Below are 15,794 nucleotides of genomic sequence, written 5' to 3' on the forward strand. Positions count from 1 at the left end.
CGAAAAAACCACCCGCGAATATGCAAGTCCCGAAGCACGAGAATACGGGGTCGAGTACAGATTTCATTTCTGTCCTATTTAAAGGTACATTGTCCCTCCGTCAATAAAAGTAAACAGCACAAACGATTACCAAGCGAGCTTGACCTGATTCATGGTCCTAATTTGCGTGCGCGCGCCTCACGTTTGCATGCAGGTGCGCGCACGCTTTGCCAGTCAAAGCGAGCTTCAGCCACGCCCCTTCAGTCCTCCCGTATCCAGTCGCAAACGCAAGGGAGTGCCCAACACACTCCCACGCCGCATCCTCCTCACCATCAACCGCATCCCTCGCTATAAACCGGGACCAGACTACCGGAGCGACGTCAGCGATCATTACCCGCCGTCCAGCTTCTTCTTCGCCCGCCATCAGCTGCTGATCACCGGGCGGACTTTCCGGTAGGCCACGACGCTCGATTCGTTTCGTTCTACTGACCCCACCGACACTTTTAAGCAAACCAGATCTTGAATTCTACGTCGATCGTAATGTGCTGATTATTAATTAATGAGGGGGGGATGGCAGCGTACATCGGTCTTCAGTTGGGCTGCTGGCCGCGACAGGCGCACGGAGGGGCGGATGCTGATGGAGGACGCGAGTCGACCTACTTACACCAGATCCATTAAACAGATGAGGGGGATGGATGTGTCGGTGGGACAGATTCGCCGTCAACGCTTCCTAAGTGGGGTCTCGGGCGGCCTCTTCCGGCTTTAGAAGCGCATTCCGGCAGGGTGGGGCACACTTTACATGGATGAAGTACACGACGAGAGGTTCACACAAGTGAACGTTTCAGTCATATTTAAATGCAGTTATTTGCCTCTGAATTCGGTTCGGGTTGTTAAAAACAACGGCGGCAGAATCGGGCTAATGGGGGTACTTCCAACCACTAAGATTACAGTTCACGAAAACTAGTGAAATAACTAAAACTAATGAAATAACCAAAGCCACAATTGAACATTTTTGTTACAGGAAAAAAATAAGTGCTTAAAAAAAATAAAATAAAAATAAATCTTCTAGGAACAGTCCAATTGTGTTCGATTGACAAAAGTACATTTTACATTTATAAAACGAACTATACTATATTTATTAGGGGTGTTAAAAAAAATCGATTCGACGATATATCGCGATACTACATCGCGCGATTCTCGGATCAATTCAATAAAAACAAAATCGATTATTTTATTTTTTTTTGTTTAGAGCTCAGAATTGTTCATTCGGTAGTCTTACCGATTCAACGTCTTATCATCATTGCCTTTTTTTGTGTGTGTGTGTGAATCGATTTTTAAACTTCCATTTTTAATGGAAAAATATTCAACAAAACGTCTGACTTCGGGTTAGGATTCAAACCTTGAGCATGGAAGAATGTTATATGAACGGAACATTACACCTTAATATTTTATTTTAATGCTGTTCAAACATGAAACAGATTACAACCTCTATAAGACTGAAATTTCAGAAAAATAAATAATACATTTTCATATAAATCTTACACTCTACAAGCTTACTGATTAGTATTTTCTAAATTTGAATGAAAAAAATCGCAACAATCGACTTATAAATTCGTATCGGGATTAATCGGTATCGAATCGAATCGTGACCTGTGAATCGTGATACGAATCGAATCGTCAGGTACTAGGCAATTCACACCCCTAATATTTATAATGAAATTATATTTTTAATTGATGTGAATAACGTTCATTCGTGAGCTTTCAGGGTTTATTTGAAATGTATATTTATTTTAGTATTGCAAGAGGAAGGCCAAACTGTTTTTTTGTAAATCTTTCACTCAGTTACTACTAATTCAAATCTAAAACCAAAACTAATATTAAAACTAATAAACTAAACTAGAACTATCCATTAAAAAAAAACTAACACACCTGCTGTAAAAATTCCAAGTAAGTGGATTAAAAATAAAAGTCCAAATGAAATCAAAACTATCATGAAAAATTAAACATTATAACCCTGCCCCTTCTCGCATTTTTTGGGCCGACTTTAATGCACGTGTTGCTGCCTTTATAACGTGTAAAATTAATCAACGTGCATTTTGATAATCAATTCACCATTTAGAGTCATTAACTTCTGATTTAAGCTTCTCAAAAGTTATTCTCAGATTTCTCTAGTTTTCCACAAAAGCAGACCGATCATCTTTTGTGTTTAATCAAAATAAGAGATTTGCATTTACATCTGCTTTTACTTTGGGAAACAATAATCAACATTTTCCTCTATTTTTTGATATTACAGACCAAATCAGTCACTGAATCATTTGTGAGTGTGATTGATTGGTTGTTTTTGTGCCCTGCAAATGACGGATGAGGATACTTACCCAAAGTCAGCTGGGAGAGGTCTTAAAATTGAGAATAATCAAATTTTGATTAAAGAAAAATAAAGTGTATTGTTCTGACTTGAATGATAGCGCAACTCACTACTACTGTGTCTTTCTGCTTCAAACAAAGAGACCTCAGTAGCACTTGAAGACTGGAGCTATTTTAAGACCACTATTGATGTCAAAACACCAGAGTAGCTTCAATAACGCTGCCTTTCCATTTTGTTGTTTGGGTAGCGTCACTAATATCGATTATGGACGACTTGGACGTTCCCCAGATGCGGAGGGAAGTGGAATCGCTTCAGTATCAACTGGCCATCAACAGGGAGAAGTCTTCCATCACAGTCACTGAGTGAGTACAAACATGCATACTAAAACATTGTGTGTTTTTTTTTAATATGGCCACAATATAGATTTATTGAGTGTACAAAATGATACATTTGTGGTTCAGTGTGGAATAAATCCACCTCTTAATACATCACAATTATATTTCAAGTGATTGTACCAAAGAAGGCGAACATAAATAAAATCCATGGTTTGAAATTTGCGATTGCACAAAGCTACCAAAAGATGGCGCCAAAGAGCTTTAACACATTTCATGGCCACGAGTTAGCATTTGGTGCATGTTGTAGCGTTAAGCGAAGTGCGCATCTCGACTTCAAGGTGCATTGTGGGTAGGCGAAACTACCAAATGGTAATTGAAAGTTTCCACGGTTGGAAAGTTGCTGTTTTTTTTTTTTTTTTTTTATTAACATACTGATATCGGGGAAGTTGACTTGCAAGCTTTAAAGTGTACAGTTAGGCAAAGATTTTCACCACTCTAATCTCCGCCATTCAAATTGATAGTAGCCTCGTTTTTTTTCCCCCTCGCGCATGCGCAAACTTAATGCGCACTTCGCTTATTGCGTGGCGTGGCCACATTTCCTGTTTTGGGGTTCAGATTTTCAAGATGCCTAAAGTGTGATTTTTCTTCAGGTTGGTGAAGTGGATCGAGAGTTGTGTGTGCGAGGATCCCTTCCTGAACCCTGAGCTGATGAGAGCCAATCCCTGGGTGGAGAAGGGGAAGTGCGTGATCCTCTGATGATCGCACTCTCATTAGGGAAGAAAAAAAAAAAAAATCTCAACATAGTAAATGCACGGATGCTGCGCTAAAGCCACACACGCACACGTTACGACTATTTATTTATTTGGATTCTTTGAATGACCTTATTTTCAGACTGCTGTGTATGTGCGTGAGTGTGTGCGCACAGCACTGAGTAGCTTTTTAGATGTTTGTTGTTTTTATTGGCTCTTTACACAATCACAAATAAAGACTGTTTAGAATTTAACAGATGCAAAACTGGTGGCGTCGTTCGGTGTTTTTGGTGGCTAAAGCAGTTCCCGGATGTAAACGTTGCGCCGCACGGCGTTGGACATGCCCTCGTTGAAGCGGAAGCACACGTCGCTGTTGCCCACAGCCTTCCCCATGGCGAGCACGGTGCACTTCTGGCCTGTAGCGAGAAAGAAAGAGAATGAGGTGCTTATTTGAGGCAAGGTGGGTGTTTTTGTTCAAATGAGCAGAGGCCACTATTTGAGGAACTACAGTAAATATAGTGAAGATCTACACAACCACATAGAAAATAAACAAGTCAGATGAGGATTTAATTTTAAAACGATCTTCGGTGAAATATTTGTGGTACCGGTGTCTGCAGATGATGGTGCTGTCGTCTGTTTGTGTGCAACAGGGCGGCCGAAAAAGTCCACCGCTTGCTGTTAGGATGCAAAAGCAGAAGTTCAAGGTGGAGCTTGCAATTAATAAAAACAAACACTTTTTGGCATATTTGTTAAAACTGCGTAGGGGGTTGGTGGTAGTATTGACGCATTCAAATCTTACTTTCAGTTTTAAAACTGCTAACTGAGTCAAAAGTCAGAAATGTCCTAAATAGAGGTCAATACATCTTCATGTCTCATTAGCCTAATTTAACAGCTTCACCATGAGGGACCAAATCCCAGTGATGTCTTATTGTCCTCATTTCTATTGAAGATAACAGCGATGCTACTAACATGCACCACCTACAAGCAGTAAAAACTACACACTATTTCAATAGACAAAAGACTAATGCAAAAATAAATAAATAAATACATACGCTGACAACAAATGTAATGGAATACATTAGCATTCTTGTTGTGTTCTGAAGGTTTGATCACAAAGCGCAGACCCAAATAATTTTTTTTAAATATAATTATAAAAAAATTTATTCACATCGAGAGGCGTGGAACAAACTTAGACGAGAAACAACGAGAGCTGCACACAGGAACAGAGGTAATAATCCGACAAACACAAACACTTCTCAGAACGCTACTACAGACAGTGAATCGATCTGATTGGTTGTGACTTGTGATTAAGTAAAGGATTAAAGATCGACATCACAAAGGTCATGACATCACATAGCATAAAACCAGTTGAAACATCACGTACCGTTTTTCCAGTTGAAACCAGATGATGGTTACATTAGCACAAAACAGACACTTGACCTCACGTCGTGAAACCAAACTTAACAGGTCACGAACTCAAACTTAACCCTGGCGTGACCCTAGACATGACAATTCTGAGAGGAATGTTTTCTTATACGTACATATATCATTTATTAGTATTTATTGTATTTTATTTATTATTATCATAAATATAGAATACAAATAACACTAAACTGATGGTGTCTATGATTTTTAAAAAATCAAATATAACAGTTTTGATTTTTCAAATCATGAGTGGTATGAGGCTAGTATTTTATTTTATTTTTTATTGTTATTTAGTTTTGGGGTATTTTGTTGTATTTTTTTTTTTTATTATTGATATAAAAACAAATAAATAAAAATAAAAATGCTTGACTCATGAGTGTCTAATATTTTTAAACCATATACCCATACAGATTTTTCATTGTCAGTTTAGTATTTATTTTAATTTAGGGTTTGTTGTATTTTATTATAATCGCGATTATGAATTTTATTTATTTACTGTAGTTATTTATTATTAGGCAAAAAAAATTAACAAAACAAATAAATACATAAAACTACTAAACTGACAAGTGCCAAAGGGTCTCACCCTGGTCTCCACTGTGGTCTGTTTGACAATGTTCTCCAACCTCTGATGATGGTTCCTGCTTGCTTTGAGAGCCGCACTCGTCTTCGCTGCCTCTTTCTGCGTAACACAAACACAAAAAAAGATGTATTATAAGTATAAGATGTGAGTAGTTCAATTATGACAAGTCAGTATACAGAGGATAGTAATTAGGGCACAACCAAGGAATCATAGAGCCGAATAAATCAGCGATTAGCTCTATAAATCTGCAGAAATCAGGGGATTTTTTTTTTAGTATAGTCAAAAAATGTTTAGATAGTCAAAATTTGGGGGCAGTCTGGAGCCCTCTAGTATTTTATTCCGCCAAATATCGGAATTGGCGTCGGCCTTTAAAAAAAAATCTCTATCAGTCTGGCTCTAATAACAATAAAAAAAAGTGTCACCACTGCAGGGTTCCGCTGCAACATGAGCTGCTCTGCCCTCTTCATCTTCTCCTGCTCCATCTCTCTGCTGATGGTTTGTTTAGCCTGATAGGTCAACTGGCGGCGCAGTGGCAGGCCCGAGAATTTCACCACCTCCTCCACACGTCTGCAGACACACGTGCAGGTATCGTAAACAAACAAAGTAAACGCATATGGAGGCGTACAGTGTAGTTCACATTCTGGAGGGGAGAAATAAGCTTCCACTTTTCATGGTTTATGCGGAAAATCTAAAATCAAACGTCGGTTTAATCATTCTCTAAAACGATAATCCTCTTAGCGCTGATCTTCAACTCCACCCCACCAAACGCAACCTCACTGCTCTCCTGCTTACAGTCTATAAATATCACCATATCAATCTCAGTAATGGTGTGCTATTTATTGCATGTTTTCACAAATTATCGGATTTGCTGCCACGTTTCTGGTTGTTGTCCTGCCGCATAACCCAAAAGCGCTTGAGCTTGAAAGCACAAATTGACGGCCAAACATTGCAGGATGTCCTGGTAGACGGCAGAATTCAATGTTGCATTAGCCACAGCAAACAGTCCAGGTCCTGAAGGCACACAGCAGCCCCAAACCATCAGACTGTCACCACGTTTGACCTGTTAAACGGACAATTGACTCATTGAACAATTTTCAGCAATGAAAAGTTAATATTTTGTTCAGAATGAATTTGATAGCTTCATTATTTGTAGTTGCTGTCGACTGATGATGACATCACCTATGCTGATGAAGTAGGTAACTGAGCCATGATTGGTCATTACTGACTTCCTCAGCAGAGGTGATGTCATCATCAGTTGACAGCAAGTAGAAAAAATACTTTACAGTACATGAAAAATAATGAAGTTATCAAATTCATTCTGGACAAAATATTAAATTTTTTACTGCTGAAAATGGCTCAATGAGTCAAGTATCCCTTTAAGATGAAATGATGTTATTTTTACACCAGATGTAAATTCCAAAAAGTTTGATTTTAGTCAGTCCTAGGGTTATTATAGTTTGGGATTTTCATTTTAGTTAGTTTTTGTTTAATTTTAAGTTTTGTTTTTTAAATTTAGCTAGTTTTAAATTATTTTTCAGGGTGGTTCTGTTAGTTTTTATTAGTTTAGAAAAATGCTCAGTTTTAGTTAGTTTCAGTATGATTTTTTTCTCAATTGTTATTACTTGTGCCCAATATTTAATAAACACCATGGTAAAATAAACAAAGTAATGCATTTCTTACCTAGCGTTGTATTACGGCTGAGTTAAACGAAAAAGCGGGCAAGTCGAGACATTGGAGCCAATAGTCAAGCAGGTAAATTTGTCGCCAAGGAGTGACGTCACCCGAAGATGCTTTTCTATTGGCTGTTGCTAGAAGGCGTCACTTCTGTGTAACACGCTTTTAAACGTCTTTATTCCGGTTAATATCGAAATAAATACACTTAAAATCACATTCCCAAAGGCTCATGTTTTAAATTAATTACCAAAAACTAAAACAAAGGACATTTTCGCTATAGTTAGTTTTGTAAACATAAAGTGAAGTTTCATTTAGTCTTCGTTTTTTTTAAAAAGCATTTTTGTTTTTATTTTATTTCGTTAACAAAATTGTTTTTTGAACTTTAGCTTTATTTTTTTCATTATTATTTTTTTCTTTTTTTTGTTCTGGATGACATTTTTATTCAGCATCTTTCTTATGGTTGATTTTTTTTTTTTCTCTATTTTTAACTATAATGAAAAATCCAAAAGTATTATAACCCTGGTATTTACTCACGGCTCCAGTATGTATATGTATTGCCCCTCTGGCGTGCGGTCCTGCCGGTACGAGAGGTTGTACGCTAACATGGTGTCGATCAGCTCGCACATCTGCTCCTTTTCTCTGCGACTGAACAGCTGCGGGTTCACCTGCAAGAAATGTAGGATTTTTTTAGACGTATTTGTCACGGGTGGAATGATTTTGAGGAGCTTCAGGTGTATACGGACGGGGCGTAATTTGGGACAGATGATATCAAGGAGCAGCGTGAGAATGTCCATGGTGAGGTTAAGATGGCTGATCCTGGTCCTGATGCTGGCCGGAATGTCAGACAACATGGTGGACAGGGCGTTCCTGCTGCTCTGGAGATGAGAGGTCGCCTGCAGAGGACGGTAAGCCACATGATGTGCAGTTTAAATTGGAAAACAGTTCTTTGAAATAATAAAAAAAAAGCTACATTTACAGCTTCAACGATTTAAGTAAGATTCCATCTTTCATAATCTGTCATTGAGATTCACCTCCTGGTGGCTGTGTGGATAGCTGATCCGCGGCACGTGCGGGTGCGCGAACAGGAAGTGATAAGCAACGGACAGGAAGGGCAGGTACTTCATGAGGGTGAAGTTCTGCCCGTGCATGATGACTTTGTTGAGCCGGTCAGAAAAGACCATCCAGTCTAGAGCGTCGCACACGCTCTGCAGGTTGGGATCTCGCACTCTCATGGACAGGTAGTTGTCGTACAAGCCCTGAATGAAAGGGGAATGATGTCATCAGGATCTTACTGGTGCTCAAATTGCATGATCATGTGGCGCGTTTATTACCTGAGAAACTTTTTCATATTCTCCACTTGATGAGGCCAAGTCAAGAATGTGCTGGAACCTCTGACTGCCACCTCCGAGACCAGGGACTTCCTCAAAGCGCTCACCAATACGTTTCCTAAAAAAAATAAAAAAATAAAAAAAAATAAAATAAACTTAAAAAAAATAAAATAAAATATATATATATATATATATACACACACACACATACATATTAATAATAATATAATAATTACTATTGATCAAGTATTAAACATTTTCAGTGATTATAGTTTGAATAACTATATTATATGTGGCTTTAGATGGCCACGACTGTACCGTTTAGTGCGTGGCAACTGGAAGATCTCCTGCCACAGATAGAACAATCCTTTATTTTGGTCTTTCTGGCCCACAGAAACACACTGGATGATCCTGGTGTTGAGCTGCTTGTGGCCTCGGCCGAAAAGGAACTGCAAAAAAATAAAATAAAATACAGCGGTTGCCTTGACTTGTGAGTTTGTTTCATGACCACGCTTGTCATGAAAGGTCATTAGTACTTCCCAGCCAACCAAAAATATTTGTAATTGTTTGTTTTTTTTAGCATGAAAAATAGCACTCTATAGTATTGAACTTTATATGAGCTAACATAATTAAATGAATTGTAAAGAATAAACGTTTGTGTATTATGATCATTCAAACAGCACTATGCAGCTTCTGGGCCAACAGGTGGCAGTATAATACAACATAAAATACAAAAAGAAGATAGTCCCTTTTAACGTCATAAGCTGCACTAATACAAGAAAACATCAATTCTAGTTTTGTTAGCCTGTCTAGGGAATTTTGCAGTGCGTTAGCATTAAGCTAGCGGACATTTTGTAAGTTATGTGGTTAGGTTAAATACATGACGTGATTCTCTATATATATTTCAGTAAAGGTTACAGGAAACCTCAACTTTAAGTGGCAAGCACACGGCCTCTTTCTGGAAGAATTGTTCACTATCTGCCAAACTGCTGCTAGCTGTGCATTTCACCTAAACCATCTAGCGCTATATTTACATTTACCTTCAAAGGCATACAAACCTTAGCAATGAGATGTTTAACAAATACTACGTTCCTACCTGGAGAGTGTTGATGCAAGATCTGATGTCGTTATCCGTTTTCTCACACAGTAACATCAACGTCCCCGTGTCTGCCTTCATCCCTTGTCGGAGAGAGATCTGCAAACCAACCAGCGTTTAAGTGTTTCACGCGTTAAGCTAATTGACGTGTGCGTTATGGCGTGTACCTCTGCCAGTCTCTGAGTTAGACGGGAGGGCTGAGTCTGGGGGAAGGTCAGGAGGAAGGCCTGCTGCCTGAGCGGTCTGAGAGCGGGAACGTAACTAACAAAAAAAACAAAACAAAAAAAAGATTATAAAAACAAGCTTCTTGCTGCTGTATAAACAGTTAAGAGTCGTTTTTTTTTTTTTTTATTACAGGTCGTTACAGATGCAGATGATAGGGCGTAGAAGAATGGGCTCCTTCTTTTTTTTCTTTTTTGTGGAATCGGCGCCGGCCTCGCTGCTGTTTCCGTCTTTCCTGTTCAGGGTCGCTAACAGAATGTTGATGGCAGCCTGCGCAGAAAAACAAAATATGACCAAAAAGTTTTTTTAATGTACTGTACTTTTTCTTTTGTCTTAGCGCTGAAGAGGAAAATAGTATGATCTGACTTGGTTAAGTGTACACGCCACATGAGAACAAATTAGAGTCAATATAATACTTCATTTTCATTCACGCTGTCAGAAATATTTATTAAACAATATTTATTTTTACTATTATGGGCCTAGTCAAACACGTACTGTCGGGGCGCCATCAATTTCATCAATAATGAGGCAGTTTGGCCTCTCGCTGGCTCCTAAAACGGATTTCATTTGCGTAGCCGTGTCAATGCGTTTCTGGAACACCTCTGCACTGCGATCGTCACTGCACGACAACAACCACAACAAAGTCAGCACGGGACGATAACTCGAAATATTAAACGTTGTCACCGACTGACTGTTTTGCTTCTCTAACCTGGCGTTGATTTCCACTACATTGTAGCCAGCATGCTTTGCAATCACATGAGCCAAGGTGGTCTTCCCCAAACCTGGGGGACCGGACAATAACGCCACCTAGAGTAGAGAGAGTGAAAGAATCAGTTATTGGCATTAAAGACTCAATGAATAGAATTGGTTCTGAGCTAAAATTGATTGAAATGAAATGTTATTGCTGTAATGTTTTTCGTTACTGTCCCCTTTAAAGGAGAAGTACCCCCTCAAAAAATTCTTGACAATATGTTCTATGCAGCTGCACTAGTCAAAATACCGTATGCTTGTTAATATCGCGTTAGTGGAATATGAGTTCAGCAGCAAAATCCAGCTGTTTTTAATCAATAATAGAAGGCGGCCATTTTGCCACTTGCTGTCGAGTGAAAGTGACATCACAGTTGCTCAGGTCTCAGGTAAAAACCAATCACAGCGCAGCTTCAAAAATCAGGTGAGCTGTGATTGGTCGTTGCCTGAGCCTTGAGCAACTGTGATGTCATCTTCAGTCAACAGCATGTGGCAAAATGGCCACCACCTGAGATGGATAAAAATGGCTGGATTTTGCTTCATGACTCATATTCTACAAACGCATTATTAATCACAATGTTTAGACTAGTGAGGTCACACAAAACATATTATTGTGAAGAAATGTTTAATGTTGACTTCCCCTTTAACGTAGCAACTCAACAACGGTCTTGTTCAATAAAATGCGCGCTTACCTTAAATTTGGGCCGTTTGTACATGTCCAGTTCGGCCTCTAGTATCTCCTCAGTCATCTCCATCTTGCTCTTGAAGCGATTTGGATTCTGATTGCCTTGATTGGACCTGAATGACGTTTGCATGGGGGCTTGTCTGTCAGGCCGCGCCGGGCGAGAAACTCTCTCTTTTCCGAAAACCACCGTGTCCCACAGCTTTAGCCACTTCAGCAGACAACGGTTGGTAAACTAAAAAAACAACAACAACAGATTGTCACTTTTATGTATAGCGTGGAGGTGGGAAAGTATGACGGACATCATCACTGAGCAGCTCGGTGTAGTGCTGGGGAGAAAATCTATCAACCCAGAGTCGGAAGCTCCGACCCTCAGAGTCTTCCGGATCGTCCTCTTCCTCTCTAATTTCAGGCTCAACCAAGATGTCATTCACACTCCTGAAAAAAATGATACAATGCAGCTTTCAAATTAAATGCAAGAAGTCATGCGAGTGTGAAAGAAAGCAAGGTGATGACGTACCTGGCCAGTTGGTCTGTGAGGCGCTGTGTCTCTTCTACAATCTGCTGGTGGCGCTGCAGTTTAAGAAGGAAATTGATTATAGACTTAATCAGATAATATTAAAGGAAGTTTTTTTTTCCTTCTGTGTTAGTCAGGGATTCATGTATTCATAGTAAATTAAAAGAACGGGGAAAAATTGTCCTCAGTCAGACTAAATTTTTACTTTCAATTCAGTCAAAAATTTGAATTGGTACTTCTACCAGTCTTTTTTTTTTTTTTTTTTTTTTAACACAAATGTCTGCACTACTACTTAAGTACAGCGTGTGAGTTCTTTTGAATCTGCCACAATCAAGGGGTAATCTACTCACTCGGTCTTCCTCTTGCTCTTTCAACACACCTACTGGCACGGCAAGCAGCCCCAAAGAACCCCGAGAGTCGGGTACCATTCTGAAGTCTGCCACCTACACACAAAGTGCTTCATTTACTAAGATGGCGTTAATCATCTATGATTTATATTTTGCATTCCTTGCTTCATTCATAATGCAGTCCACCTTCTCTGCTTCGGTGTCCTTCTGGCGGAGGTAGACACGACTCCCCGAAGAGTCGGTGACGGTGACGTAGTCGCCTTCTAGCGGGGGTCTTCTCAGCACGCATGACTGTGTTGCCACGGCAGCAGGTCGCCTGGGAGACTCGGCTATTGTTTCAAATCCGCTGATATCCAGAGCAACAGCTGAGGAAGACCTGGAAAGCCAAAAAAAAAAAAAAAAAGTGTTTACTTTTGATCCTTAATTGCTACTTCTCAATACAGTTATTAAATAATGATCAACAAGTATGATTACTATGGAGGCGGGTCCACCAGTTTTTAACTATGGTTAGCTTTTGGGTCGCTAAAATTGTTGTTTCTATGAGATCAATGCCTGCAATATTTAACATTAAAATAAATAAATAAAAAATGAATTTAACACAACTCAAACACAGCTCACATATGAACCTAAGAAGGAAGAGAACTTCTACAGAAAACATATGGATGGATTTATTCTTCAGATTTGTTAAAAAAAAAATCAAAAATAAAATGAAATATTTCCTGCCCAGTTCTCCTACCTGACTGTGTGAGGTGCTTCATAGTGTTCTGGAGAAGACGGTGGTGTAATGTCATCGGACGGCGCAGAGGTAAATAGTCTCTTCACCACACCTGTCTCCTGCTTGTGACGCTTTGCTTTTGGAGCTTGGGGGGGGGGGCATAGGCAAAAAAAAAAGAAAAAAGGAGAAAGGTCAGGGAGCAAATGTACCAACTCAAACACAATTTTAAACAGTCATCGTGTCAAGCAAACTCACTGATTTGCTGAACAGACACCTGCTGGTTAGCTATGTAGGAGGCCTCATCATTTGAACTTCGCCTCGGACGCTTTGCAGGCTTGGAAGATTCCTCTGAAAATCAAAAATAATTATCATAGCAGAGCACCATTCATAAAGCTAACTAACCAGTCAGACAGATAGACTGGTATGTTATTCATCCTGTGAGTAGAGAAATTAGATATTTGACATAATTAGATAATGCAATGATAGGTATGTATCTCTACTCTACAGTAGATGCAGTGCAGTTACAACTACAATAAACACATTAGCCTTATACGTGTCCAAATACTGTTGAGCCCTAGAAAAAAAATATTCACCATAAAATGGCAGTACAGACCCCGCACACTATTTGGGGATTTTTTCTTTTTCAAAATTAAAAAAGAATATATTTTTTAATACATAAATATATTTGGGTCAATTTGTTTTAATTTCTGCATTTATAGTAGGGGTGGGCATTGACATTCCCAAGTGATTAACACCATATTCTGTCAATGTTACAAGTTCAAACACTGACTGTTGTATTGTGTAAAGTTAAAAGCACACGAGAAACAAGATAGAAAAAGTGTAAAATGGTACATAACTTGAGCAAAAGTATAAACAAGCTGGTGACAACAAGTTCTAGAGAAAATATGTACACAATGACAATAAATGAAACAGGAAAACTAAATGGTCGCTAATATTTCAATTAAAACGATTCTACTGTACTGCTTGACAGATTCAAGCCTTGTTTATGTTCTTACTTTCCAACTCAGCCAATGCATCCAGTTCGTCGGCAAACTGCTCCTCGAAGTCGTCCTCGATCTCAAAGATTTCGTCATATTCATCCATGGCTGCTTCGCTTCAAAATACACAAAATATGTGTTGAACTTTTCGAAAATTCAATCTTATTAAACAACATCAGCATCAGCGTTGGCGAAAGTAGTTTCCCGGCATTTTTAAGTCTTGTCACTCCGTTTCCGGGTAGGTGAAGCTTTCACGTCTCTGATTGGTTGTCACAAATGTTATTTTCCGGGTTATCGTGCAACGCGGAACAATTAAAATAAGTACGAAATATGTATATAAATATGAAGGTGAAAATAATTTATTCCTCAATTGCTTGTCCATGTACTACCATAATAAATCGAATGAATCACAAAATCAGATTCAGTACATCAAGTAACTTCTCGGCTGCTTACCTACTGTGGAAGACCGAAGAAGGGAAGCCACCCGGCGGCCATCTTACGTTGCCAATTTCCAAGGCCCCTTACCATAATTTTGAAACCATTGATTTCTCCGCAGTGTTTTCACGTAATTTTCCTCCTCCATGGCGAGAATGCCATGTGTACGACATACAATTGTACCAATAAGTCTGGGGGAAGCGCTATATGTACATTTCATAACTCAAAGATTCGTCTGCATCATGTTGTCAGAATTATCAACAAGTAAGTAAAGTAAGTGAGTAAAGCCCATCAAGGAAAAATACTGAGAAATGTAAACATAACCTCTGTAATAAACAATTCAAAATATTGAAATAATATATTGTTGATGCAAAGCGTGTAGGCACTCATTAGCCTACAGGGATCCTAGCATAAAATACATACTGATAACAGTGTTTTCAAAAAAAGAAAGAAAGAAAAATAACAGATTATCTGTAAAAGAGGCATTGTATAAGAGCTGCGAGGGTCCTATTGACCGGAATCTGGGGTCTCCAAATCCAATCGTCAATAGCCCCATATTCAGCCTGTTTTCCATGTTTCTTTCCTCCTATACACCCGAATCAAATGATCAGCTCATAAGCAAGCTCCGCAAGAGCCTCATAACGATCCTGATTATTTGATTCAGGTGTGTTGGAGGAGGAAGAATGGGAAAACATCCTGAAGGCTCTCCAGAACCGGATTTGGAGTCCCCTTTTCTAAATAATCTTCATGTGCTAAATTATTACTCCGTAATGTAATGATACATTTTTTTCATGAATATCCTCAACTACTATTCACAAACGGTCTCTCATCACTTTGTGCCCTTTGTGCTCCATGTGCCTAGACGCGCATACATGTGTGTGTAAAACAGATTAATGATGATGATGATGATGCTTGAGGTGTCAGAGCGCCCCCGTCACCACCATCTGCTCCTCGGTTCAGAAAAACAGGCTGTCCAGGGTTTTTTGAAAGGAAAAAGCATACAATTGTTCGATATACATGCACACAGCAAATAAATTACTGATGTGAAACCATTTTGAAAGTCAACAACAGATTGACTTCCATTTTGGTGGTTCCTCTGTACATCATCATTTAAGGTTTATGTTTAAGACTATGGTAAAAAACGCAAACGGCCCTGCTAGGGGATAATGGAGTGTATGTGTAGGTGAGCTGTGGAGTACAACAGATGCCCGTGTGGACCGGAGTCTACACACACACTGATAGTCAATCATTGGCTGTGTGACAAGTGTATCATCATTAGTGTCTAAACACACAAACATGTCCCGTTAAGTGTCAAGTGTAGTCAGTCACCGTGTGTGTGCCACATTAAAGGTGATGTTTAATCCTTTCACGTCGGGGGCGGCTCTCTTCAGACACACGTGCTCACTCACCTCCACTTTCTGCCTTACTTTCATGTAGACGGCTCAGCAAAGGGGTGAATGTGTGTAACTGACTGCGATGCCTTCTTCCAAAAAAAAGGCTGTGAGATTTTAATGGGGATACAGGTGTCCTTTTCAATAACTGAATGTTGATATAGAGACTACGACGCGATATACAAGTGTGCAAGGATGTCCAATTCCAC

General features: G+C 39.3%; 2 protein-coding genes across 3 annotated transcripts; one reads left to right on the top strand and one right to left on the bottom strand.

The window, feature by feature from the left end:
- The first annotated feature begins 224 nt into the window (after window positions 1-224).
- Window positions 225-3,682, top strand: LOC144020704 (guanine nucleotide-binding protein G(I)/G(S)/G(O) subunit gamma-13-like). Its single transcript, XM_077524436.1, has 3 exons — window positions 225-432; window positions 2,592-2,706; window positions 3,330-3,682. The coding sequence occupies exons 2-3, from the start codon at window positions 2,609-2,611 to the stop codon at window positions 3,433-3,435; spliced, it is 204 nt and encodes a 67-aa protein (XP_077380562.1). The 5' UTR covers window positions 225-432; window positions 2,592-2,608; the 3' UTR covers window positions 3,436-3,682.
- On the bottom strand, window positions 3,124-14,761 carry chtf18 (CTF18, chromosome transmission fidelity factor 18 homolog (S. cerevisiae)). Of its 2 annotated transcripts, XM_077524430.1 has the most exons (23): window positions 14,213-14,761; window positions 13,778-13,875; window positions 13,017-13,109; window positions 12,783-12,906; window positions 12,233-12,422; window positions 12,050-12,142; window positions 11,703-11,755; window positions 11,485-11,620; window positions 11,193-11,417; window positions 10,463-10,560; window positions 10,249-10,372; window positions 9,887-10,023; window positions 9,699-9,792; window positions 9,532-9,630; window positions 8,754-8,884; window positions 8,439-8,553; window positions 8,139-8,363; window positions 7,851-8,000; window positions 7,642-7,772; window positions 5,856-6,000; window positions 5,437-5,532; window positions 4,034-4,103; window positions 3,124-3,844 (listed from the first exon to the last, which is right to left on the bottom strand). In XM_077524430.1, exons 2-23 carry the CDS (start codon window positions 13,863-13,865, stop codon window positions 3,723-3,725), a joined length of 2,739 nt encoding a protein of 912 aa, XP_077380556.1. In that variant the 5' UTR covers window positions 13,866-13,875; window positions 14,213-14,761; the 3' UTR covers window positions 3,124-3,722. The 2 variants fall into 2 exon arrangements, with proteins under 2 accessions (XP_077380556.1, XP_077380555.1); XM_077524429.1 differs by lacking the exon at window positions 14,213-14,761 and having other exon boundaries at window positions 3,125-3,844; window positions 13,778-13,978.
- Between the last annotated feature and the right edge of the window lie 1,033 nt (window positions 14,762-15,794).

This window comes from Festucalex cinctus, chromosome 6 (genome assembly GCF_051991245.1).
Source record: "Festucalex cinctus isolate MCC-2025b chromosome 6, RoL_Fcin_1.0, whole genome shotgun sequence".
Taxonomy (NCBI): Eukaryota; Metazoa; Chordata; class Actinopteri; order Syngnathiformes; family Syngnathidae; genus Festucalex; species Festucalex cinctus.

Excerpts from the sequence above, each read along its gene's own strand:
- chtf18 (XM_077524430.1), bottom strand. The coding sequence starts at position 13,865 with ATGGATGAATATGACGAAATCTTTGAGATCGAGGACGACTTCGAGGAG. Across the intron at positions 12,423-12,782 it reads GAAGCACCTCACACAGTCAG|GTCTTCCTCAGCTGTTGCTC; the intron begins GTAGGAGAACTG and ends TTGGCTTTCCAG. Across the intron at positions 8,885-9,531 it reads CTTGCATCAACACTCTCCAG|TTCCTTTTCGGCCGAGGCCA; the intron begins GTAGGAACGTAG and ends ATTTTTTTGCAG.
- LOC144020704 (XM_077524436.1), top strand. The coding sequence starts at position 2,609 with ATGGACGACTTGGACGTTCCCCAGATGCGGAGGGAAGTGGAATCGCTT. Across the intron at positions 2,707-3,329 it reads TCTTCCATCACAGTCACTGA|GTTGGTGAAGTGGATCGAGA; the intron begins GTGAGTACAAAC and ends ATTTTTCTTCAG.